Source organism: Coregonus clupeaformis, unplaced genomic scaffold, assembly GCF_020615455.1.
Source record: "Coregonus clupeaformis isolate EN_2021a unplaced genomic scaffold, ASM2061545v1 scaf3056, whole genome shotgun sequence".
Taxonomy (NCBI): domain Eukaryota; kingdom Metazoa; phylum Chordata; class Actinopteri; order Salmoniformes; family Salmonidae; genus Coregonus; species Coregonus clupeaformis.
The window spans coordinates 17,427-42,933 of NW_025536510.1; the positions used below are offsets into that span (position 1 = coordinate 17,427).

The following is a 25,507-nucleotide window of genomic DNA, read 5'->3' on the forward strand; positions in this document are numbered from 1 at the left end:
AATCATGTTAATTTAATGACCTCTTGTCTTGTAGGATAAATAATGCGTTTAGTGCTTTCTCAGTACTCACGGTGGGTGGACCGTCTTCCTTCTCTCCTCTGTTGATGCAGGGACATACAGGACACCAATGGTCCTCAGCAGCCTGAAAGGCATCTTCTTGTCCAGCACTGATGCCCTAGCATCAGACATGTCTAGAAGTGAGAGCCAGCCCTTTCCGTCTGTTTCACCAGAGCAAGATAAAGAGAATGTGTGACGCAGTGATGCAAGATTTTCCTAACCAAACATCCCATAATGTTCAGCATGAGGACTCAACAAACATTTCAAGCATATACAACACACACAAATATTACAACTTAACTACACTACTACGCACACTTAAAGCTGTGACACACTGCAGAGTGTATCACAGTTATTTTCAACCACAATGAGGTTGGAGTAAGGATACAGATCCTGCCCTGCAATGATGACGTTGCAGAGGAAGACAGTTTGTGGGACCAAAAGTGTTACGATGAGCAGAAACAGTCAGGGCAGGGCTAACATGGATACACTGACTCCAAAAAGAAAGCCCTTAACCATACGGGGAGTGCACTGTGGCCATACCCATAAGGGAGAGGGATACAGGAACTAACCCCTCCACTTGATTCTGGGAAGATGCACCAAACAGTACCAGCCCCAGGATGGTGTACAACACCCCTGTGCTGATAGAGAGCAGCTGAAACATGAGGGACCCGAACAGTGCCCACACTCTTCTCAATACCACCACAGAGGGGCACCAGAACCCCAATGCTTAGGAGTAGCTGGGTCACTGTCTTGTAGCGGAAGGAATATGTGATGAGTTTGTGTACTGGAATAGGACAGGATTAAAACGGAAATTATAGGGTTGACAGACATCAGTGGCATTGATGTGTTGTGCTCTTGCTTGCCGCTGTAGCCTACTGGCACCATCTTTTACGTCTTTAACGTTAGCTACAAATTGTAGCAAGCTAGATAACGTTACAACACTCCCATTCAAAGTAGCTAGCTACCGAGCATATGACTCTTGATTCACCTAGCCCCTCCTTGCTAATTTACCATGCCCATTGCCAAAAACTGTAGTTCCAAGACTGAAGGCATCCTCTGATAAACCGAAATATGTAGTTACAGTAAACAAAACAAAGGATACTATAATGACAGAAACAATGCCACTCGTGAACTCTTGAACCTCTGAACCACACTGTTGTGGAAAATTCGATCCAAGATTAAGGCAGAGGCTATTTGACGATATAATAGAAACATATTTAATACGAGCAGCTGCAGGGGAGATCCACCTCTGATTTCATAGGGAAGAACTCAAGGAAGAAATGCTTACATGTCCCTTATATTGCGGGAGGTGATAATACAACCAATTTGTTTACACAACAGTACTTTCAATACATCAACAGTTCCGAACACCATTGCCTTGTGTTAGGGTGCAGACATACCAGGCGTCAATGAAAGGCATAACATCACAATCCAACACAGAACATATCCCTTGAGAAGTTACAACAGCTCACCCTAAATTCTTTCAAAACTATTCGGGAGATAATTTTGATGCTCAGTGCATATTTGTCAAACTACTAGTGGATAATCAAGCACAATACAAAAATGTCAGTTACGACACCTGTCCTCCAATATTGCACAACACTTCTTACAATTTAGTCATTTAGCAGACGCTCTTATCCAGAGCGACTTACAGTTAGTACATACATTTTCATACTGGCCCCCCGTGGGAAACGAACCCTCAACCCTGGCGTTGGAAGCGCCATGCTCTACCAACTGAGCTACAGGGGACATTTTAGCTAAAACTGGGGGTAGCTAGCTTGCTAAGCCAAAACAAATGTACTGGACTACCGCATTTGGATAAATCACATTCACAACCACAAAATTACTGATCTACAGATCATGAAGTGCACTAAGGCAGTGCTGCATTTAAAGACACTGCCACCTGCTGACTTGTGCCTGAAATGTGATGATCAAAGTGTCCTCAGCAGCCCATTTGAGTTAGATAGAAAGCCAGATAGATATATTTGATTTGACACTTAAATAAAATAATTAAAACCGTTTAATAAAATAAAACGTGTCAGGGACAACACAATAAAACCAACTACTTCCATTGTGGTCCCTTAATGATTGTTTCTCCAAGTGCAAAAAAAATAAAAAATAAAAATATATATTGGCAAGGAATGGTTAATTCCTAATGATTTCCTGTTGGCCTATGTAAAACGTCGAACCAACCATCCACACAACCATTTCTCAGTCAGTAGGATATATGCACATCACTTTCGTTATTCAGTTAGCTACAACCAGTGGGAAGGTAGCTTAGTGGGTAAGAGCGTTGTGCCAGTATCCGAAAGGTCGCTGGTTCCAATCCCCGAGCCGACTAGGTGAAAAATCTGTCGATGTACCCTTGAGCAAGGCACTTAACCCTAATTGCTCCTGTAAGTCGCTCTGGATAAGAGCGTCTGCTAAATGACCAAAAAAATACAAACAGACCGTATCCAAACAAGCCTTTTGCTTGTGACGTTTATGCTTGGTTACATTTTATGACGTGCCAAGCATTAATTCACTACATAAACTGTGTTCAGATGTGATTTCATCTGTACAATCGCTTTCTTCACTCAGGTTGCTGCAGGTAACCTTTGGCCTTTTGATGCACAGCCTTCCCAACCTGTATAATATATACAGGGTGCCTTATATATATATATATATATATATATATATATATATATATATATATATATATATATATATATATATAGATAGATAGATAGATAGATAGATAGATAGATAGATAGATAGATAGATAGATAGGGAATAGGGTGCCATTGTGGATGCCATCTTTGTGTGTGTGTGTGTGTGTGTGTGTGTGTGTGTGTGTCAGGATATGCTTTATGTTTTGTGTCAATCAATTGATGGAAATGTTTCCCTCAGAAAGCAAGATGGATCGTAATGATGAGAGAATCAAAAGAGCTTTAAGGCGCCGCCCTTATGTGGTAAATATAACATATTTATTTATTTGTTCTGTTTTTGTTATATTATCACATTTTAAAGTGAGTGTTGTGTTGACAGTTGAATCCAGTGAGGGTGAACACCCCTGATTCTGTGTTGTGGCCAACCGGCAAGGTGCGCAGAAGGCCAAAGCCTGTAAGTAATATCTGACCTGAAAACAATAACACATACGCATTAGTTATACATGCTGCATGTACAAACTGCAGTTATCACAATAAAAGCAAATGCAGATATCCCTCCCTATCTAACCACATTGAATGCTGTCTTGACAGTCTACTTCAGTGCAGACCACTAAGATCCACAAAAGGCCTGTAAGTCACATTCAAATTCAACCACATAACAGTACTTTTGATATTTATTGATACATAATTCAAGTTATTTCCATGGCCAAAATGAGCAAAGCAGTGTTTAATTCATTTTTTACTGTTAACAGCCAATCATTGTGAGCTGTGGGCAGGACCAGACATCTGGGGATGGATGGAATATCAATCCAGAGCCTCTCAGCCAGGTCACACATCTATGCTGTTCCCACAGAGACAACAGATAGATCAATCTTTTTGATTCATATGGCCATTTTGGTTGGCTTAGTTGAATTGATAATCATCCATTCGACATTTTAAAGATTCCTATACTATGGAAGGTCTTTATCTCCATCCCTAATGTTATTGGAGTTGCATTTATTGCATTTCAATACACTTGCATTTTCAGTTACCCATGTATTACTCACTACTTGTAAACCATGTTGGTGCCAGTGTATTCTATGGCTGCCATGAGTACATGCCTTTCGCTGTCTCCTCAGTCTGGAAGGGTGACTCGGCTGATAGAGAAAAATTATGACGAGGTGATCTCGTCCTCCAACTCCGATGACTTTTCCATCGACTCCTTTACTGACTGTGAATCTGAGGTAAGAGAGTTGTACCGTACCGTCCATGTCTTTGTTGAGTGACATCACTGTGAGGAGGATGGTCTCTGACTAGCTGACTCTGATACACAGTGTGATGATGAGGATCATGGAAGGAGGACACCACTGCTGAAAGTTAAGGATGAGGAGGATGGAAAGGTGACAAAGCTTGAAGTGAGGGATATGGTAGAGGACGACGATCTGTCTCTCCACTCCTTCGATGAGTCAGACTTCCTGGTAAGTTCTGCATACAAAAAAATATATAATAATATATATATATATGGCGGATTGGAAATTATGCAGACAATTACATTGATAGAGCCCATAGGTTCTGCACCATGTATTTGAGTAACTCTTTCACTGAATGTGGAGAATGGACTATGACCAGCTAGCTCTCTGACACACAGCGTGATGATGGCAATGATGCCTCTACTGACGACTTTCCAGAGCCTCCAAAGGAACCACAAGTTCCACTGAAGGACCATCAACTGGTAGGCGTCTCTTACATTTGTTTGTGTGTGTGTCACATCTCAATGGTTTGACCCTTTGTCTGTACAGATTATTCGCCTGGCCCCCATCACCAACCTGAGTGAGACTGGCAGGAAGCTGCTCCAAGAAATGGCGCAGGAAATGGCAGGAGTGGCCCCACAGGTGAGAGGAAATACAAGAAGGGAATCTTGTCCGTATGTCCTTCTACAGTATAGCATATCTCTAGATATAGTAGCTCAAGAGAAGAGAAAACCCATAAGCTTACATTACTTTTTCTCCTTGTCCAAAATATTCAGGAAGGCAAGATCAATAAGAAAAAGAAGGGCAAGGCCAAAAAAACGAGTGAAGCAAGAGAAGGCCAATAAGATGCAACAGATAGAAAATGTTGGAGAAAGTAAGGAGGAGGACAAGAAAGAGGAAAAGAAGAGTCTGAGGAAGAGGTGAGGAAATAAATGAGGGAGAAGTGGAATATAAACAGGGAATACTAGACTAGAGAATTAGAGAAATAGAATGAGGTAGCAGAGAAAGAGCAGCTGTCTGATGTGTTAATGCAAACTTAAGCAATAAGGCACGAGGGGGTGTTGTATATGGCCAGCCTACCACGTCTAAGGGCTGTTCTTAAGCACGACGCAGAGCGTCGTGCCTGGATACAGCCCTTAGCCGTGGTAAATTGGCCATATTCCACATACCCCGAGTTCCCTTATTGCTATGATAAACTGGTTACCAATGTAATTAGAGCAGTAAAAATAAATGTTTTGTCATACCTGTGGTATACGGTCTGACATACCACGGCTGTCAGCCAATCAGCATTCAGGGCTCGAATCAACCAGTTTATAATTTTATTTATTCTCCTGTTGTTTTTGATTGACAGGTTTCTTCAGTGGCTGCTGCCCAAACTGAGATGTTCAAAGAAATAATGGCCAACTATTACTCCTACTACCACACACACACACATTATTTTGCTAATTTGCACCCCAGTATCTCTATTTGCACATCATCTTTTGCACATCTATCATTCCAGTGTTAATACGAAATTGTAACTATTTTGCACTATGGCCTATTTATTGCCTTACCTCCATAATTTACTACATTCGCACACACTGTATATATATTTTCTGTTGTATTTTTGACTTTATGTTTTGTTTACCCCATATGTAACTCTGTGTTGTTGTTTTTATCGCACTGCTTTGCTTTATCTTGGCCAGGTCGCAGTTGTAAATGAGAACTTGTTCTCAACTGGCTTACCTGGTTAAATAAAGGTTAAATAAAACATTTATAAAAAATTTGCAAAATACATATATTTGTCTCATTCTTATATTTTGCGACATGCACCATTCTTACAAAACAAATACGATATTGGTCCCCATACATCCTACCCAGGTGGCGTATGATAATGAGTTGGATTTACATAGTGCGTAGAAGCGCTTTCCCATGCTTAGGCTTGGAAATATAGCCAGGAGAAGCAGGGTCAACACCCCTACTCATGCCATAAGTGCCATGAGATGTTTAGTAACAACAGAGAGATAAGACCTCTGTCTACGCGGTCTCATCCAAAGGACAGCACCGGCCGCAGGGCAGTGTCACTGGTATTGGGGTCTTAGGTCTCCTTTGGCCAAAGGGAAGAGAAGAGGGCCCCTTACTGGCCTCCTTGCAATATCTGGTCTCCCACACAGAGACGGAAACCTACACCTGTTTAGACCCCTGAGGATATGGCTTCAGATGAAAGACAGCTGAGAGATGCAGAATGCATAAGCTTGAAACACTGTGATGTATGCAAGTTCATGAACATTGTGCACAGAAGTGGAGCATGCATCTGGTCTGAAGCATGTCAAAAGTGTGCATATGAACTGGGACTGGAGGACTGCATCAGATTTAAACTAAATTAGCATTTATCTGATGTAGCTACACCCATCTGTACTTGACTTGTGCTGTTTGAAACATGTATTTCCAATAAAACTTTAGAAATTGCAATTATTTGTGTCAGGCAGATATTTTTCTTAATTACATCAATGGTTCTTAAACCTTTTACAGCACGGGAACAATTATTGTTCCGACATTACACTGGCTAAGTTGAATGCACCAATTTGTAAGTCGCTCTGGATAAGAGCGTCTGCTAAATGACTTAAATGTAAATGTAAAATGTAAACGTTACATATTATCAGTGGGTGTTTTTTATTCTGCTGTCCTGGACTGGATCCAACGATAGGTGGCAGTAGTGCACCAATAAATAGTTGTCCATTAATGTCCTTGTGTAATGTGATATTGTACCACCTAGCGCAAATGTCCTTTGTATTTTCTTTATATATATTTGTGTTCCCCATGTACTTTTTGTATTGATTTGTTGTTAATAAAAATAAAATAAAATAATAATAACAACAAAAACAAAATTAATCAATATAAACAATTTAATGAAAAATACATTTAAAATATATATTTTTAGAAATACACACACAAAAAAAAAGACTGTTGTTCCTATGCAAAGAGCAGACGCTTGTGAAAAGTACTAGCTAGCTGCAAAATTGGCTAGCTAGCGAATTGGCTAAATATCCTGCTGGTAACCATCTTGCTGCTTTATACAGAGCGCGCGTGTGTGTCCGTCGCTACTAACCTAGCTAGCCATCAAAAAGGTTCCTAACGTTACAACATGGCAGACGGCTGGAGCACTGACACCCGGGATACTGTGAAATACCTTACAATTAAGTAAGTTGCAGTTGGCCGTTGTGTGGCTTTTATTCCTTGTATTGCCATAAAGTTAGCTCTAAAAGCAGATGACGATGAACACCCATTATATTGTTTGACCTGAACCCTGACTGAGTTTGCCAGGGAAACATGGCAAATAGTTAGCTAGAATGTTGTTTACTTTGTTTATATTTACAATGGTGTTTACAGGATCCGTATTCAGAGAGTGACCTCTACAGCAGCCCTCTCTCAACACCTTCAGCAGCAGGTTTTGGCTCAACCGGAGAGGGAAGGCATTGAGCTGGACACCCTCAACTCACCGGCTCAATCAGGTATTAACACTGTTTTGAAACAGCAAGATGAAGTTAGATGCATCTTAGTTGAGTAGATGTTATTTTCGAAGTGGCTAGATATGGACCAGAACATCGTCAGACAGGATGAGATAGAGGGTGAGTGTATATTGTATTAATATTTATTTCAATATAAATATTTAGTTTATATTGTATTCCTGATAATAGTTATCATAAAATGGTATTTGTAACATGCATTATTATTAATTATTTTATCATAGAATCCCTCCCCCAATGGCCAGTTCTGTACTTCTGGCAGCACTACAGAAATGAAGGCTATGGCTACCTGGTCATTCCTTCCACCCCTGGTAAGGTGTGTATATGTGTATAATGACAGTCAGAATTGTTTTCTGAAAGTAGCGTAAATGATGATCTACTCTGACTGTGTGTGTCTGTATCCCATAGGGAAGCATACAATAATGTGTCATACGTGGAGACCACAGGAACAGTGTCAGAACTGAGACGCTTCTTCATTGGTGGATCCCCTGAGCTTGAGGACTACATTTACATCAGAGTCCCAGGGGGGTCCACGGTATTATGTTCTTTTAGTATGGGGTGAAGCAGCAGAATGAAAAAGGTTCTGACTTTTAGAGATCTGGATTCTTTCCATTTGGGACATATTTTCTCTGTTGTTTGTTTGACGTCACCGTGCTTGTCTTGTGTGCAGGGTATTTGTTGATGCCAGCACCCTGAAGAAGAGGAGGCAGAGTGTTCTGGACCAGCTGTGTCACGATCGTCTAATGAGGACCAATGCGCAGCGTTGAAGGTGAACATAGTTTATTACTATAAATGATCACACGATCAAAAACACAAACGAAAACGTGACGTCTACGGTTTCACACAAACCGAAATGAACAAGAAACCACAAACACAACGTGAAAGACAGATAGTTAAATATGGCTCCCAATCAGAGACAACGAGCCAACAGCTGACACTCGTTACCTCTGATTGGGAGTCACTCAAACAAAGAAATATAATAACCTAGAACCCACAACAAAACATAGAAACTAACACCCTGGCTCAACATACGAGAGTCCCCCGAGCCAGGGCGTGACAAGCTGGGAGGCTTCAGTCAGCAAGGGGCTGTCTATAATGTCCTGGGTAAGGAATGTCATGTCCAAATACAAATAATTGAGAAAGAATTACAAAATGTCAAGATGCTCGTACACAATATGCTGAGCGAAAAACATATTACAGTAGTCTGGTAAACAATGGATTTGTTCTCTAATTGGAAAAGTGTTTGTGAGGCTTTGTATACCTTCTTTTCCCATGTTTTGTATGAAACATTACTCTGCTATCATTTGGTCTATTACATTTTTACCTTTGGGAGAAATGAGATGAGCACAGGTCTACCTAGTAAAGTCCAGGTTGTATCAAGCCTGTTCTTGGGTAAGATGAGACTCCTCACTCTTTTCCTCTCATCTCTCCTCTTTTCCCCCTAAGGTGTGTGCAGCTCACTCACTGCTGAGCGCGTCTCAATCGCATGTATAGTAAAGTGTCCGAGAGGAGTGAGGTTGCCAGGAAACTGTCAGTGCTGGCGCTCCCCTCTGCCCGTCTGGGAGTCTGCTGCACCTGCCTCAGTAACCAGCCCTGCTGGCACCGCCACAGAGTGGCCTGGCGCTGGCCATGGTGAACACGGTCTGTCTCCCTCTCCTAATTAAACTTTATACATTACAAACATCTATAGTTGGTTGTCCTGATGGATACTTGCTAGTAATTTAATGCAGGCAGTGACATGCGGTCAGGGTAGGCAATGCTTACCCTGTGGTAATCGATATATATATTTTTTAAAGTATGAAAAGCCCCCAAAACTGAAAATATCACACGTACATATTATTCAGACCCTTTCCTTAGTACTTTGTTGAAGCATCTTTGGCAGCGATTACAGACTCGAGTCTTCTTGGGTATGATGCTACAAGCCTGGCACACCTGTATTTGGGGAGTTTCTCCCATTTTTCTCTGCAGATCCTCTCAAGTTCTGTAAGGTTGGATGGGGATGGGGATGGGGAGCGTTGCTGCACAGCTGTTTTCAGGTCTTTTCAGAGATGTTCGATCGGGTTCAAGTCTGGGCTCTGGCTGGGCCACTCAAGGACATTCAGAGGCTTGTCCCGAAGCCACTCCTGCATTGTCCTGGCTGTGTGCTTTGTGTCGTTGACCTGTTGGAAGGTGAACCTTCGCCGAAGTCTGAGGTCCTGAGTGCTCTGGAGATGTTTTCATCAAGGATCTCTCTATACTTCGCGCCATTCATCTGTCCCTCGATCCTGATTAGTTTCCCAGTCCTTGCCACTGAGAAACATCCCCACAGCATGATGCTGCCACCACCATGCTTCACCGTAGGGATGGTGCCAGGTTTCCTCCAGACTTGACGCCAAAGAGTTCAATCTTGATTTCATCAGACCAGAAAATCTTGTTTCTCATTGTCTGAGAGTCTTTTAGCTGCCTTTTGGCAAACTCCAAGCGGGCTGTCATGTGCCTTTTACTGAGGAGTGGCTTCTGTCGGGCCACTCTACCATAAAGGCCTGATTGGTGGAGTGCTGCAGAGATGGTTGTCCTTCTGGTAGGTTCTCCCATCTCCACAGAGAAAATCTGGAGCTCTGTCAGAGTGACCATCGGGTTCTTGGTCACCTCTTTGACCCTTCTCCCCCGATTGCTCAGTTTGGCCGGGCGGCCAGCTCTAGGACGATTCTTGGTGGTTTCAAACTTCTTCCATTTAAGAATGATGGAGGCCACTGTCTCCTTGGGGACCTTCAATGCTGCAGACATTTTTTGGTACCCTTCCCCAGATCTGTGCCTCGAAACAATCCTGTCTCGGAGCTCTACGGACAATTCCTTCATCCTCATGGCTTTTTTTCAGACATGCACAGTCAACTGTGGGACCTTATATAGACAGGTGTGTGCCTTTCCAAATCATGTCCAATCAATTGAATTTACCACAGGTGGACTCCAATCAAGTTGTAGAAAAATCTTCAGGATGATCAATGGAAACAGGATGCACCTGAGCTCAATTTCGAGTCTCATAGCAAAGGGTCTGAATACTAATGTAAATAAGGTATTTCCATTTTTTTATTTTTAATAAATGTGCAATAAAGTCTATGTGTCCATATATTGGTCTTTTAGTGCCACCTATCAGTTCTAACTGTGGATGCTACATCGATTTATGGCTGAGCTTTAACAGTGTGTCATTTTATCGGATTATATGAAGTATGCCGCCATCAGAGGCTATCGCTTGTGTAGCTTGGCTACATTGTTATTTACATTTGGTTAAAATTGTTTGTCAATTTCAGTTAATAGCCTATGTCACTCTGGTTGTTGGAGCTACTGTAACCTATTCTACGGTGAACTTGGGCTTCATCAAGGTTTATTTGTGAGTAAATCTGGCTTTGATAATAGCCACCGACCTCAACGCATGTCACTGAGCGTAAGGTTAAGTCAGAGTGAAATCTATTTCGGTTTTCTTTTTTTATGTGTATAGTTGTATTAATGTTAATAGATTAGATGTGCCTCTCACTGTAATAAGGGGTTTGGAATTTTTTATTATTGTTCGCTTTATTCATTCCCTAGCCTGAGGTGGTGTAACCTCTGGTGGCTGGATAGATTTTGTAAAGTGTTGGTCCCATGTAGGCGAAAACAGAGGTGATTATGATATGAAATATTGCGTCAGGACATTTATCATGCTGTGAAGATCCCCACAAGGCGTTTTTTCTTGTATATTAACTAATTTGACGTCTAAGGCATTGAAAGCATTATATATTTGCCGTCTGTGAATGTATTTACAAATTCAACATGGCCGCCTATTCAGATGCCCTAGGAAGGTTGTGTAAATACAGAGAGCAGAGCAAGATTAGAGTAAAATACAGTTGAAGACGGAAGTTTACACTTAGGTTGGAGTCATTAAAACTCGTTTTTCAACCACTCCACAAATTTATTGTCAACAAACTATAGTTTTGGCAAGTCGGTTAGGACATCTACTTTGTGCATGACACAAGTAATTTTTCCAACAATTGTTTATAGACAGATTATTTCACTTATAATTCACTGTATCACAATTCCAGTGGGTCAGAAGTTTACATACACTAAGTTGACTGTGCCTTTAAACAGCTTGGAAAATTCCAGAAAATGATATCATGGCTTTAGAAGCTTCTGACAGGCTAATTGACATCATTTGAGTCAACTGGAGGTGTACCTGTGGATGTATTTCAAGGCCTACCTTCAAACTCAGTGTCTCTTTGCTTGACATCATGGGAAAATCAAAAGAAATCTGCCAAGACCTCAGAAAAAAACTGTAGACCTCCACAAGTCTGGTTCATCCTAGGGAGCAATTTCCAAACGCCTGAAGGTACCACGTTCATCTGGACAAACAATAGTAGGCAAGTATAAACACCATGGGACCACGCAGCCATCATACCGCTCAGGAAGGAGACGCGTTCTGTCTCCTAGAGATGAACGTACTTTGCAAATCAATCCCAGAACAACAGCAAAGGACCTTGTGAAGATGCTGGAGTTAACGGGTACAAAAGTATCTATATCCACAGTAAAACGAGTCCTATATTGACATAACCTGAAAGGTCGCTCAGCAAGGAAGAAGCCACTGCTCCAAAACCGCCATAAAAAAGCCAGACTACGGTTTGCAACTGCACATGGGGACAAAGATCGTACTTTTTGGAGAAATGTCCTCTAGTCTGATTAAACAAAAATGGAACTGTTTGGCCATTATGACCATCGTTATGTTTGGAGGAAAAAAGGGGGAAGCTTGCAAGCCGAAGAACACCATCCCAACCGTGAAGCACGGGGTGGCAGCATCATGCTGTTGGGGTGCTTTGCTGCAGGAGGGACTGGTGCACTTCACAAAATAGATGGCATCATGAGGAAGGAAAATGATGTGGATATATTGAAGCAACATCTCAAGACATCAGTCAGGAAGTTAAAGCTTGGTCGCAAATGGGTCTTCCAAATGGACAATGACCCCAAGCATACTTCCAAAGTTGTGGTAAAATGGCTTAAGGACAACAAAGTCAAGGTATTGGAGTGGCCATCACAAAGCCCTGACCTCAATCCTATAGAAAATGTGTGGGCAGAACTGAAAAAGCGTGTGCGAGCAAGGAGGCCTACAAACCTGACTCAGTTACACCAGCTCTGTCAGGAGGAATGGGCCAAAATTCACCCAACTTATTGTGGGAAGCTTGTGGAAGGCTACCCGAAACGTTTGACCCAAGTTAAGCAATTTAAAGTCAATGCTACCAAATACTAATTGAGTGTATGTAAACTTCTGACCCACTGGGAATGTGATGAAAGAAATAAAAGCTGAAATAAATAATTCTCTCTACTATTATTCTGACATTTCACATTCTTAAAATATAGTGGTGATCCTAACTGACCTAAGAAATTGAATTTTTACTAGGACTAAATGTCAGGAATTGTGAAAAACTGAGTTTAAATGTATTTGGCTAAGGTGTATGTAAACTTCCGACTTCCACTGTATGCATACTTGTAGCACATTCATATTGTACCATGTACTGTTAAATTTGTACATTTAAATTGCAGTAACTATTTAGTCATTGAGCCTTGTTCTTCATCGGTTCATTAAATAATAGGTCTTAGATTCAATGGTGGTAAACTGTAAAAATGTCCAGGTGTTCTTTTCTCATGCTCTCTGACTGTAAGGCTTAGTGCCAACTAGTCACATTTAGATGAACACTACCACGGCATTTAGGCAATGCAATATGTGTTGGTTGTATGTGCACTTGCAGTACAACATGAATACGTCTATTAACTGTCATTTATGTGTGTTCTGATAATCACTAATTCTGGGATGTGTACAGTACAGTACTGAGTGTACAAAACATTAGGAACACCTTCCTAATATTGAGTTCCACCCGCCCCCTTTTGCCTTCAGAACAGCCTCAATTCGTCGGGGCATGGACTCTACAAGGTGTCGAAAGCATTCCACAGGGATGCTGGCCCATGTTGACTCCAATGCTTCCCACAGTTGTCTGGATGTCCTTTGGGTGGTGGACCATTCTTGATACACGGGGAAACTGTTGAGCGTGAAAAACACAGCAGCGTTGCAGTTCTTGACACACTCAACCCGGTGCACCTGGAACCTACTACCATACCCCGTTTAAAGGCACTTCAATCTTTTGTCTTCCCCATTTACCTTCTGAATGGCACACACACACAATCCATGTCTCAATTGTAGCAAGACTTAAAAATCCTCCTTTAATGTGTCTCCTGCCCTTCATCTACACTAATTGAAGTGGATTTAACAAGTGACATCAACAAGGGATCATAGACAGACCAGGTAAATCCAGGTGAAAGCTATGTCATGGAAAGAGCAGGCGTTCCTAATGTTTTGTACACCCAGTAAGCATTTTATGTAGGTTTTATCTTTCTATGCTGATGGTTGAAGGTCTAATACAGAATATTTACTTCAATTTTCTGAGGTTCTGTTGAACATTAACTGTATGAAATGAAGTGGATGATATAAGGGTGATGTTCAGCTGTCCTTTTGGTGTTTCTTTTAATAGAGAAACCCCTAAACTATTGTAGTGATATGGCAGGGTTCATGTTTTCATTGAAGAATTGTGTGCCTTTTAACTTTTTCTCTTGCATTACTGATATCGAATAACGTGTTCCATCATGACCTGTTACATGACTCTTACCACTTGATCCAGTTGTATATGCAAAATAGCTATTTGTATATAAACAGTATAACTTGAAAGCATGCATTTGTAAAGAAATAATAATCATTGATTTGCTATATTTAGTCTTGGTTGTCATTTATGGCTTCTCTTTACTGTGCACAACTGCCTCATTTTCTAAAGATTACATCATAATCTGCCCTTATAGCCCACACTCTTGATAACCTCACCCACTGCTCCCTGCTCCTCAATTTACAATAATGTTGATTGCCAAACAAACTGCATGTAATGGATCTAATTTACTGGTGAGGGGATGCTATTTAATTGCTGTAAGTAGTTAAGTAAAGGAAAACTGAATAAATCAGTGAAAGTGTAATATAAAATGCCTGATATATCAAGAGTGCCAAGAGATTTGTCTACAGTATGTGTAGAAAACGCAAAGTACAAGCCAAAAGGAGTGGTCTTACAATCAACTGACAATCAAAACCTTCTTGTATTGATTTGACCTTGAACATTTTGAGCCTGCTTGTTTCTTGAAACCAAAATCATCAGTGAAGAAACCGTGTACCTTTAAGTACTGCCTCAAACCCCATGTCCAAGCATATTATATCTCAACGTATAACATATGAGATAGCTCTGTCATTCAATGTGTTTTCTATGTCATCAAACGGTCAGTGAAGACACAGGTGCCCCTGGGTGAACCATCACAGATCCTGGCAGTGACTCTGGCATGTTTGCTGTGAAACTCTGGGGGGCACTGACAGACACAGACAGTGGACTGAGGTGGGAATGTTGAGAATGTAGATGTTGAGCCACTGGATCCCAGTGACTAGTGGTTTGAGAGGCATATGTGTGCCCATGACTGTGTCCATGGCCGGAGCTGTGTTAGTGACTATGTCCATGACTTGGCCCAAAGCTATGCTTGAGGACATATCCATGGTTGTGACCATAATAACCTGAGAGCTGAACAGAGCTCCCCTGTGTATAGTATGAGTTGGCCCAGCCTTCAAATGTCTTTGGTGTGGTCTCGGTAGCCTGTAGATTGGAGGAAACTGGAGCGTGGGCATGGACTGGGTAGGAGCCTGGGGATGGAATGATTCTGCAACCAATGAGAATGTGGAGAGATTAAGGGGCGCTTATCTAACTAAACAGTGATTCTCTATTGAATCATGGGGGACCACTAGGTGTCTATTGTACAGTATTCAATTACAGCTGAGGATCCTCTATTAAAACTGCACCTCATTATACTGTAGAACATCATGTTCTCTGGCTTGCACCCAAAAATCATGTTAATTTAATGACCTCTTGTCTTGTAGGATAAATAATGCGTTTAGTGCTTTCTCAGTACTCACGGTGGGTGGACCGTCTTCCTTCTCTCCTCTGTTGATGCAGGGACATACAGGACACCAATGGTCCTCAGCAGCCTGAAAGGCATCTTCTTGTCCAGCACTGATGCCCTAGCATCAGACATGTCTAGAAGTGAGAGCCAGCCCTTTCCGTCTGTTTCACCAGAGCAAGATAAAGAGAATGTGTGACGCAGTGATGCAAGATTTTCCTAACCAAACATCCCATAATGTTCAGCATGAGGACTCAACAAACATTTCAAGCATATACAACACACACAAATATTACAACTTAACTATACTACTACGCACACTTAAAGCTGTGACACACTGCAGAGTGTATCACAGTTATTTTCAACCACAATGAGGTTGGAGTAAGGATACAGATCCTGCCCTGCAATGATGACGTTGCAGAGGAAGACAGTTTGTGGGACCAAAAGTGTTACGATGAGCAGAAACAGTCAGGGCAGGGCTAACATGGATACACTGACTCCAAAAAGAAAGCCCTTAACCATACGGGAGTGCACTGTGGCCATACCCATAAGGGAGAGGGATACAGGAACTAACCCCCTCCACTTGATTCTGGGAAGATGCACCAAACAGTACCAGCCCCAGGATGGTGTACAACACCCCTGTGCTGATAGAGAGCAGCTGAAACATGAGGACACGAACAGTGCCCACACTCTTCTCAATACCACCACAGAGGGGCACCAGAACCCCAATGCTTAGGAGTAGCTGGGTCACTGTCTTGTAAGCGGAAGGAATATGTGATGAGTTTGTGTACTGGAATAGGACAGGATTAAAACGGAAATTATAGGGTTGACAGACATCAGTGGCATTGATGTGTTGTGCTCTTGCTTGCCGCTGTAGCCTACTGCCACCATCTTTTACGTCTTTAACGTTAGCTACAAATTGTAGCAAGCTAGATAACGTTACAACACTCCCATTCAAAGTAGCTAGCTACCGAGCATATGACTCTTGATTCACCTAGCCCCTCCTTGCTAATTTACCATGCCCATTGCCAAAAACTGTAGTTCCAAGACTGAAGGCATCCTCTGATAAACCGAAATATGTAGTTACAGTAAACAAAACAAAGGATACTATAATGACAGAAACAATGCCACTCGTGAACTCTTGAACCTCTGAACCACATTGTTGTGGGAAAATTCGATCCAAGATTAAGGCAGAGGCTATTTGACGATATAATAGAAACATATTTAATACGAGCAGCTGCAGGGGAGATCCACCTCTGATTTCATAGGGAAGAACTCAAGGAAGAAATGCTTACATGTCCCTTATATTGCGGGAGGTGATAATACAACCAATTTGTTTACACAACAGTACTTTCAATACATCAACAGTTCCGGAACACCATTGCCTTGTGTTAGGGTGCAGACATACCAGGCGTCAATGAAAGGCATAACATCACAATCCAACACAGAACATATCCCTTGAGAAGTTACAACAGCTCACCCTAAATTCTTTCAAAACTATTCGGGAGATAATTTTGATGCTCAGTGCATATTTGTCAAACTACTAGTGGATAATCAAGCACAATACAAAAATGTCAGTTACGACACCTGTCCTCCAATATTGCACAACACTTCTTACAATTTAGTCATTTAGCAGACGCTCTTATCCAGAGCGACTTACAGTTAGTACATACATTTTCATACTGGCCCCCCGTGGGAAACGAACCCTCAACCCTGGCGTTGGAAGCGCCATGCTCTACCAACTGAGCTACAGGGGACATTTTAGCTAAAACTGGGGGTAGCTAGCTTGCTAAGCCAAAACAAATGTACTGGACTACCGCATTTGGATAAATCACATTCACAACCACAAAATTACTGATCTGCAGATCATGAAGTGCACTAAGGCAGTGCTGCATTTAAAGACACTGCCACCTGCTGACTTGTGCCTGAAATGTGATGATCAAAGTGTCCTCAGCAGCCCATTTGAGTTAGATAGAAAGCCAGATAGATATATTTGATTTGACACTTAAATAAAATAATTAAAACCGTTTAATAAAATAAAACGTGTCAGGGACAACACAATAAAACCAACTACTTCCATTGTGGTCCCTTAATGATTGTTTCTCCAAGTGCAAAAAAAATATATATATATATATTGGCAAGGAATGGTTAATTCCTAATGATTTCCTGTTGGCCTATGTAAAACGTCGAACCAACCATCCACACAACCATTTCTCAGTCAGTAGGATATATGCACATCACTTTCGTTATTCAGTTAGCTACAACCAGTGGGAAGGTAGCTTAGTGGGTAAGAGCGTTGTGCCAGTATCCGAAAGGTCGCTGGTTCCAATCCCCGAGCCGACTAGGTGAAAAATCTGTCGATGTACCCTTGAGCAAGGCACTTAACCCTAATTGCTCCTGTAAGTCGCTCTGGATAAGAGCGTCTGCTAAATGACCAAAAAATACAAACAGACCGTATCCAAACAAGCCTTTTGCTTGTGACGTTTATGCTTGGTTACATTTTATGACGTGCCAAGCATTAATTCACTACATAAATGTGTTCAGATGTGATTTCATCTGTACAATCGCTTTCTTCACTCAGGTTGCTGCAGGTAACCTTTGGCCTTTGATGCACAGCCTTCCCCAACCTGTATAATATATACAGGGTGCCTTATATATATATATATATATATATATATATATATATATATATATATATATATATATAATAGATAGATAGATAGATAGATAGATAGATAGATAGGGAATAGGGTGCCATTGTGGATGCCATCTTTGTGTGTGTGTGTGTGTGTGTGTGTGTGTCAGGATATGCTTTATGTTTTGTGTCAATCAATTGATGGAAATGTTTCCCTCAGAAAGCAAGATGGATCGTAATGATGAGAGAATCAAAAGAGCTTTAAGGCGCCGCCCTTATGTGGTAAATATAACATATTTATTTATTTGTTCTGTTTTTGTTATATTATCACATTTTAAAGTGAGTGTTGTGTTGACAGTTGAATCCAGTGAGGGTGAACACCCCTGATTCTGTGTTGTGGCCAACCGGCAAAAGGTGCGCAGAAGGCCAAAGCCTGTAAGTAATATCTGACCTGAAAACAATAACACATACGCATTAGTTATACATGCTGCATGTACAAACTGCAGTTATCACAATAAAAGCAAATGCAGATATCCCTCCCTATCTAACCACATTGAATGCTGTCTTGACAGTCTACTTCAGTGCAGACCACTAAGATCCACAAAAGGCCTGTAAGTCACATTCAAATTCAACCACATAACAGTACTTTTGATATTTATTGATACATAATTCAAGTTATTTCCATGGCCAAAATGAGCAAAGCAGTGTTTAATTCATTTTTTACTGTTAACAGCCAATCATTGTGAGCTGTGGGCAGGACCAGACATCTGGGGATGGATGGAATATCAATCCAGAGCCTCTCAGCCAGGTCACACATCTATGCTGTTCCCACAGAGACAACAGATAGATCAATATTTTGATTCATATGGCCATTTTGGTTGGCTTAGTTGAATTGATAATCATCCATTCGACATTTTAAAGATTCCTATACTATGGAAGGTCTTTATCTCCATCCCTAATGTTATTGGAGTTGCATTTATTGCATTTCAATACACTTGCATTTTCAGTTACCCATGTATTACTCACTACTTGTAAACCATGTTGGTGCCAGTGTATTCTATGGCTGCCATGAGTACATGCCTTTCGCTGTCTCCTCAGTCTGGAAGGGTGACTCGGCTGATAGAGAAAAATTATGATGAGGTGATCTCGTCCTCCAACTCCGATGACTTTTCCATCGACTCCTTTACTGACTGTGAATCTGAGGTAAGAGAGTTGTACTGCACCGTCCATGTCTTTGTTGAGTGACATCACTGTGAGGGAGGATGGTCTCTGACTAGCTGACTCTGATACACAGTGTGATGATGAGGATCATGGAAGGAGGACACCACTGCTGAAAGTTAAGGATGAGGAGGATGGAAAGGTGACAAAGCTTGAAGTGAGGGATATGGTAGAGGACGACGATCTGTCTCTCCACTCCTTCGATGAGTCAGACTTCCTGGTAAGTTCTGCATACAAAAAAATATATAATAATATATATATATATGGCGGATTGAAATTATGCAGACAATTACATTGATAGAGCCCATAGGTTCTGCACCATGTATTTGAGTAACTCTTTCACTGAATGTGGAGAATGGACTATGACCAGCTAGCTCTCTGACACACAGCGTGATGATGGCAATGATGCCTCTACTGACGACTTTCCAGAGCCTCCAAAGGAACCACAAGTTCCACTGAAGGACCATCAACTGGTAGGCGTCTCTTACATTTGTTTGTGTGTGTCACATCTCAATGGTTTGACCCTTTGTCTGTACAGATTATTCGCCTGGCCCCCATCACCAACCTGAGTGAGACTGGCAGGAAGCTGCTCAAGAAATGGCGCAGGAAATGGCAGGAGTGGCCCCACAGGTGAGAGGAAATACAAGAAGGGAATCTTGTCCGTATGTCCTTCTACAGTATAGCATATCTCTAGATATAGTAGCTCAAGAGAAGAGAAAACCCATAAGCTTACATTACTTTTTCTCCTTGTCCAAAATATTCAGGAAGGGAAGATCAATAAGAAAAAGAAGGGCAAGGCCAAAAAACGAGTGAAGCAAGAGAAGGCCAATAAGATGCAACAGATAGAAAATGTTGGAGAAAGTAAGGAGGAGGACAAGAAAGAGGAAAAGAAGATGAGGGAAGTGGAATGAGGGAGAAGTGGAATATAAACAGGGAATACTAGACTAGAGAATTAGAGAAATAGAATGAGGTAGCAGAGAAAGAGCAGCTGTCTGATGTGTTAATGCAAACTTAAGCAATAAGGCACGAGGGGGTGTTGTATATGGCCAACATACCACGTCTAAGGGCTGTTCTTAAGCACGACTGTCACGATCGTCTGAAGAAGCGGACCAATACGCAGCGCGTGGAGTGAACATGATGACTTTATTTAATAAAGCAACCACGAAAAACAACAAATGACGATAGTGAAGTCCTCTGTAACACTGACAGAAACATGGAACAAAAACCCACAACCACAAAGTGAAACCCCACAGTATAAATATGGCTCCCAATCAGAGATAACGAGCCGACAGCTGACACTCGTTACCTCCGATTGGGAGTCATTGACAAAACCTAGAAATAAACCCGACAGAAAAGCAAACATAGAAATACACCCAACAGAAAATGAACAACCTGGCTCAATAATCAAAGTCCCGGAGCCAGAGTGTCACAGTACCCCCTAAAGGTGCGAACTCCGGGCGCACCAGCATACAGTCTAGGAGAGGGTCTGGGTGGGCGTCTGTCCACGGTGGCGGCTCTGGCACTGGTCGTGGTCCCCACCCCCACCATAGTCACTACCCGCTTGTGTAACCTCCTCCACATGACCACCCCCCAACTAAACCCCACAGGATTAAGGGGCGCACTGGACTAAGAGGCAGCACCGGACTCAGGGGCAGCACCGGACTAAGGGGCAGCACCGGACTAAGGGGCAGTACCGGGCTAAGGGGGCAGCACCGGGCTAAGGGGCAGCACCGGGCTAAGGGGCAGTACCGGACTAAGGGGCAGCTCCGACTAAGGGGCAGCACCGGGCTAAGGGGCAGTACCGGACTAAGGGGCAGCTCCCGGACTGAACGGCGGATCCTGGCTGGCTGGCTCTGGCGGATCTGGCTGGCTGGCGGATCCGGGCTGGACGGCTCTGGCGGATCCTGGCTGGACGGCTCCTGGCGGATCCTGGCTGGACGGCTCTGGCGGATCCTGGCTGGACGGCTCTGGCGGATCCTGGCTGGACGGCTCTGGCGGATCCTGGCTGGACGGCTCCGGCGATCCTGGCTGGACGGCTCCGGCGGATCCTGGCTGGACGGCTCCGGCGGATCCTGGCTGGACGGCTCCCGGCGGATCCTGGCTGGGCGGCTCGGCGGATCCTGGCTGGACGGCTCGGCGGATCCTGGCTGGACGGCTCTGGCGGATCCTGGCTGGACGGCTCTGGCGGATCCTGGCTGGCCGGCTCCGGCGGATCCTGGCTGGACGGCTCTGGCGGATCCTGGCTGGACGGCTCTGGCGGATCCTGGCTGGACGGCTCTGGCGGATCCTGGCTGGACCTCATGGCTGGCCGTCTGGCTGCTCATGGCTGGCCGACGGATCTGGCTGCTCATGGCTGGCCGACGGATCTGGCTGCTCATGGCTGGCCGACGGATCTGGCTGCTCATGGCTGGCCGACGGATCTGGCTGCTCATGGCTGGCCGACGGATCTGGCTGCTCATGGCTGGCCGACGGATCTGGCTGCTCATGGCTGGCCGACGGATCTGGCTGCTCATGGCTGGCCGACGGATCTGGCTGCTCATGGCTGGCCGACGGATCTGGCTGCTCATGGCTGGCCGACGGATCTGGCTGCTCATGGCTGGCTGACGGATCTGGCTGCTCATGGCTGGCTGACGGATCTGGCTGCTCATGGCTGGCTGGCGGTGCTGGCTGCTCATGGCTGGCTGACGGATCTGGCTGCTCGCGGCTGGCTGACGGATCTGGCTGCTCATGGCTGGCTGGACGGATCTGGCTGCTCGTGGCTGGCTGACGGATCTGGCTGCTCATGGCTGGCTGACGGATCTGGCTGCTCATGGCTGGCTGACGGATCTGGCTGCTCATGGCTGGCTGACGGATCTGGCTGCTCATGGCTGGCTGACGGATCTGGCTGCTCATGGCTGGCTGACGGATCTGGCTGCTCATGGCTGGCTGACGGTGCTGGCTGGGCGGCTGGCGGTGAGGCGGACCCCAGCCTCGGAGAGTGGTCATCACCTCCAGCAGGGCGGTTCCCATCTGCAGGAGCTGCTCTTGCTGGTCCCGAACCTGGGCTTCCAGTCTTGTACGGGCTGCGTCGGCTCCTGCTGATTCCATAGCTGGTGTATGCTTCTGTCTGGCGGAAGGCTCTAGCGGCTCCTGTCTGGCGGAAGGCTCTAGCGGCTCCGGTCTGGCGGACGGCTCTGAAGGCTCATGGCAGACGGGCGGCTTTGCAGGCTCAGTACAGACGGGCGGCTTATGCAGCGCTTGGCAGACGGGCAGTTCAGGCGCCATAGGGCAGACGGGCAGTACAGGCGCCGTTGAGCAGACGGGCAGTTCAGGCGCCCAAGCCATGTGCCCCCCCCCAAAAAATTTTTGGGGTTGCCTCCCGTCCTTCCGACGATAGCCCTGCCGACGCTGTTGCTCCTCTCGCCGTCGCCTCTCCACCGTTTCGCTCCATGGACGGCGATCCATCCCATCCAGGATCTCCTCCCACGTCCAGGACCCTTTTCCGTCCAACAGCTCCTCCCATGTCCAGACCCTTTGCTCCTGGACGCGCTGCTTGGTCCTTTTGTGGTGGGTTTTTCTGTCACGATCGTCTGAAGAAGCGGACCAATACGCAGCGCGTGGAGTGAACATGATGACTTTATTTAATAAAGCAACCACGAAAAACAACAAATGACGATAGTGAAGTCCTCTGTAACACTGACAGAAACATGGAACAAAAACCCACAACCACAAAGTGAAACCCCACAGTATAAATATGGCTCCCAATCAGAGATAACGAGCCGACAGCTGACACTCGTTACCTCCGATTGGGAGTCATTGACAAAACCTAGAAATAAACCCGACAGAAAAGCAAACATAGAAATACACCCAACAGAAAATGAACAACCCTGGCTCAATAATCAAAGTCCCGGAGCCAGAGTGTCACAACGACGCAGAGCGTCGTGCCTGGATACAGCCCTTAGCCGTGGTAAATTGGCCATATTCCACATACCCCCGAGTTCCCTTATTGCTATGATAAACTGGTTACCAATGTAATTAGAGCAGTAAAAATAAATGTTTTGTCATACCTGTGGTATACGGTCTGACATACCACGGCTGTCAGCCAATCAGCATTCAGGGCTGGAATCAACCAGTTTATAATACTATTTATTCTCTTGTTGTTTTTGATTGACAGGTTTCTTCAGTGGCTGCTGCCCAAACTGAGATGTTCAAAGAAATAATGGCCAACTATTACTCCTACTACCACACACACACACATTATTTTGCTAATTTTCACCCCAGTATCTCTATTTGCACATCATCTTTTGCACATCTATCATTCCAGTGTTAATACGAAATTGTAACTATTTTGCACTATGGCCTTTTTATTGCCTTACCTCCATAATTTACTACATTCGCACACACTGTATATATATTTTCTGTTGTATTTTTGACTTTATGTTTTGTTTACCCCATATGTAACTCTGTGTTGTTGTTTTTATCGCACTGCTTTGCTTTATCTTGGCCAGGTCGCAGTTGTAAATGAGAACTTGTTCTCAACTGGCTTACCTGGTTAAATAAAAAAGTAATAAAAAATGTGCAAAATACATATATTGGTCTCATTCTTATATTTTGCGACATGCACCATTCTTACAAAACAAATACGATATTGGTCCCCATACATCCTACCCAGGTGGCGTATGATAATGAGTTGGATTTACATAGTGCGTAGAAGCGCTTTCCCATGCTTAGGCTTGGAAATATAGCCAGGAGAAGCAGGGTCAACACCCCTACTCATGCCATAAGTGCCATGAGATGTTTAGTAACAACAGAGAGATAAGACCTCTGTCTACGCGGTCTCATCCAAAGGACAGCACCGGCCGCAGGGCAGTGTCACTGGTATTGGGGTCTTATGTCTCCCTTTGGCCAAAGGGAAGAGAAGAGGGCCCCTTACTGGCCTCCTTGCAATATCTGGTCTCCCACACAGAGACGGAAACCTACACCTGTTTAGACCCTGGAGGATATGGCTTCAGATGAAAGACAGCTGAGAGATGCAGAATGCATAAGCTTGAAACACTGTGATGTATGCAAGTTCATGAACATTGTGCACAGAAGTGGAGCATGCATCTGGTCTGAAGCATGTCAAAAGTGTGCATATGAACTGGGACTGGAGGACTGCATCACATTTAAACTAAATTAGAATTTATCTGATGTAGCTACACCCATCTGTACTTGACTTGTGCTGTTTGAAACATGTATTTCCAATAAAACTTTAGAAATTGCAATTATTTGTGTCAGACAGATATTTTTCTTAATTACATCAATGGTTCTTAAACCTTTTACAGCACGGGAACAATTATTGTTCTGACATTACACTGGCTAAGTTGAATGCACCAATTTGTAAGTCGCTCTGGATAAGAGCGTCTGCTAAATGACTTAAATGTAAATGTAAAATGTAAACGTTACATATTATCAGTGGGTGTTTTTTATTCTGCTGTCCTGGACTGGATCCAACGATAGGTGGCAGTAGTGCACCAATAAATAGTTGTCCATTAATGTCCTTGTGTAATGTGATATTGTACCACCTAGCGCAAATATCCTTTGTATTTTCTTTAGATACATTTGTGTTCCCCATGTACTTTTTGTATTGATTTGTTGTTAATAAAAATGAAATAAAATAATAATAACAGCAAAAACAAAATTAATCAATATAAACAATTAAATGAAAAATACATTTAAAATATATATATTTTTAGAAATACACACACAAAAAAAAGACTGTTGTTCCTATGCAAAGAGCAGACGCTTGTGAAAAGTACTAGCTAGCTGCAAAATTGGCTTGCTAGCGAATTGGCTAAATATCCTGCTGGTAACCATCTTGCTGCTTTATACAGAGCGCGCGTGTGTGTCCGTTGCTACTAACCTAGCTAGCCATCAAAAAGGTTCCTAACGTTACAACATGGCAGACGGCTGGAGCACTGACACCCGGGATACTGTGAAATACCTTACAATTAAGTAAGTTGCAGTTGGCCTTTGTGTGGCTTTTATTCCTTGTATTGCCATAAAGTTAGCTCTAAAAGCAGATGACGATGAACACCCATTATATTGTTTGACCTGAACCCTGACTGAGTTTGCCAGGGAAACATGGCAAATAGTTAGCTAGAATGTTGTTTACTTTGTTTATATTTACAATGGTGTTTACAGGATCCGTATTCAGAGAGTCACCTCTACAGCAGCCCTCTCCCAACACCTTCAGCAGCAGGTTTTGGCTCAACC

General features: G+C 43.4%; 1 protein-coding gene and 2 long non-coding RNA genes across 4 annotated transcripts; all 3 read left to right on the forward strand.

The window, feature by feature from the left end:
* The first annotated feature begins 76 nt into the window (after positions 1 to 76).
* LOC123489606 lies at positions 77 to 20,184 on the forward strand. Its single transcript, XM_045220036.1, has 10 exons — positions 77 to 197; positions 2,950 to 3,011; positions 3,088 to 3,162; positions 3,300 to 3,338; positions 3,461 to 3,535; positions 3,827 to 3,931; positions 4,022 to 4,165; positions 4,336 to 4,419; positions 4,487 to 4,579; positions 20,038 to 20,184. Exons 1-10 carry the CDS (start codon positions 128 to 130, stop codon positions 20,182 to 20,184), a joined length of 894 nt encoding a protein of 297 aa, XP_045075971.1. The 5' UTR covers positions 77 to 127.
* On the forward strand, positions 8,568 to 18,466 carry LOC123489608. 2 transcript variants are annotated; one of them, XR_006660569.1, is made up of 4 exons: positions 8,568 to 9,084; positions 15,477 to 15,563; positions 18,276 to 18,337; positions 18,414 to 18,466. It is a non-coding gene; the product is annotated as an uncharacterized LOC123489608 (long non-coding RNA). The 2 variants fall into 2 exon arrangements; XR_006660568.1 differs by lacking the exons at positions 8,568 to 9,084; positions 15,477 to 15,563 and adding an exon at positions 17,888 to 18,011.
* On the forward strand, positions 18,467 to 19,767 carry LOC123489607. Its single transcript, XR_006660567.1, has 6 exons — positions 18,467 to 18,490; positions 18,628 to 18,666; positions 18,789 to 18,863; positions 19,154 to 19,258; positions 19,350 to 19,493; positions 19,663 to 19,767. It is a non-coding gene; the product is annotated as an uncharacterized LOC123489607 (long non-coding RNA).
* Positions 20,185 to 25,507: the final 5,323 nt, after the last annotated feature.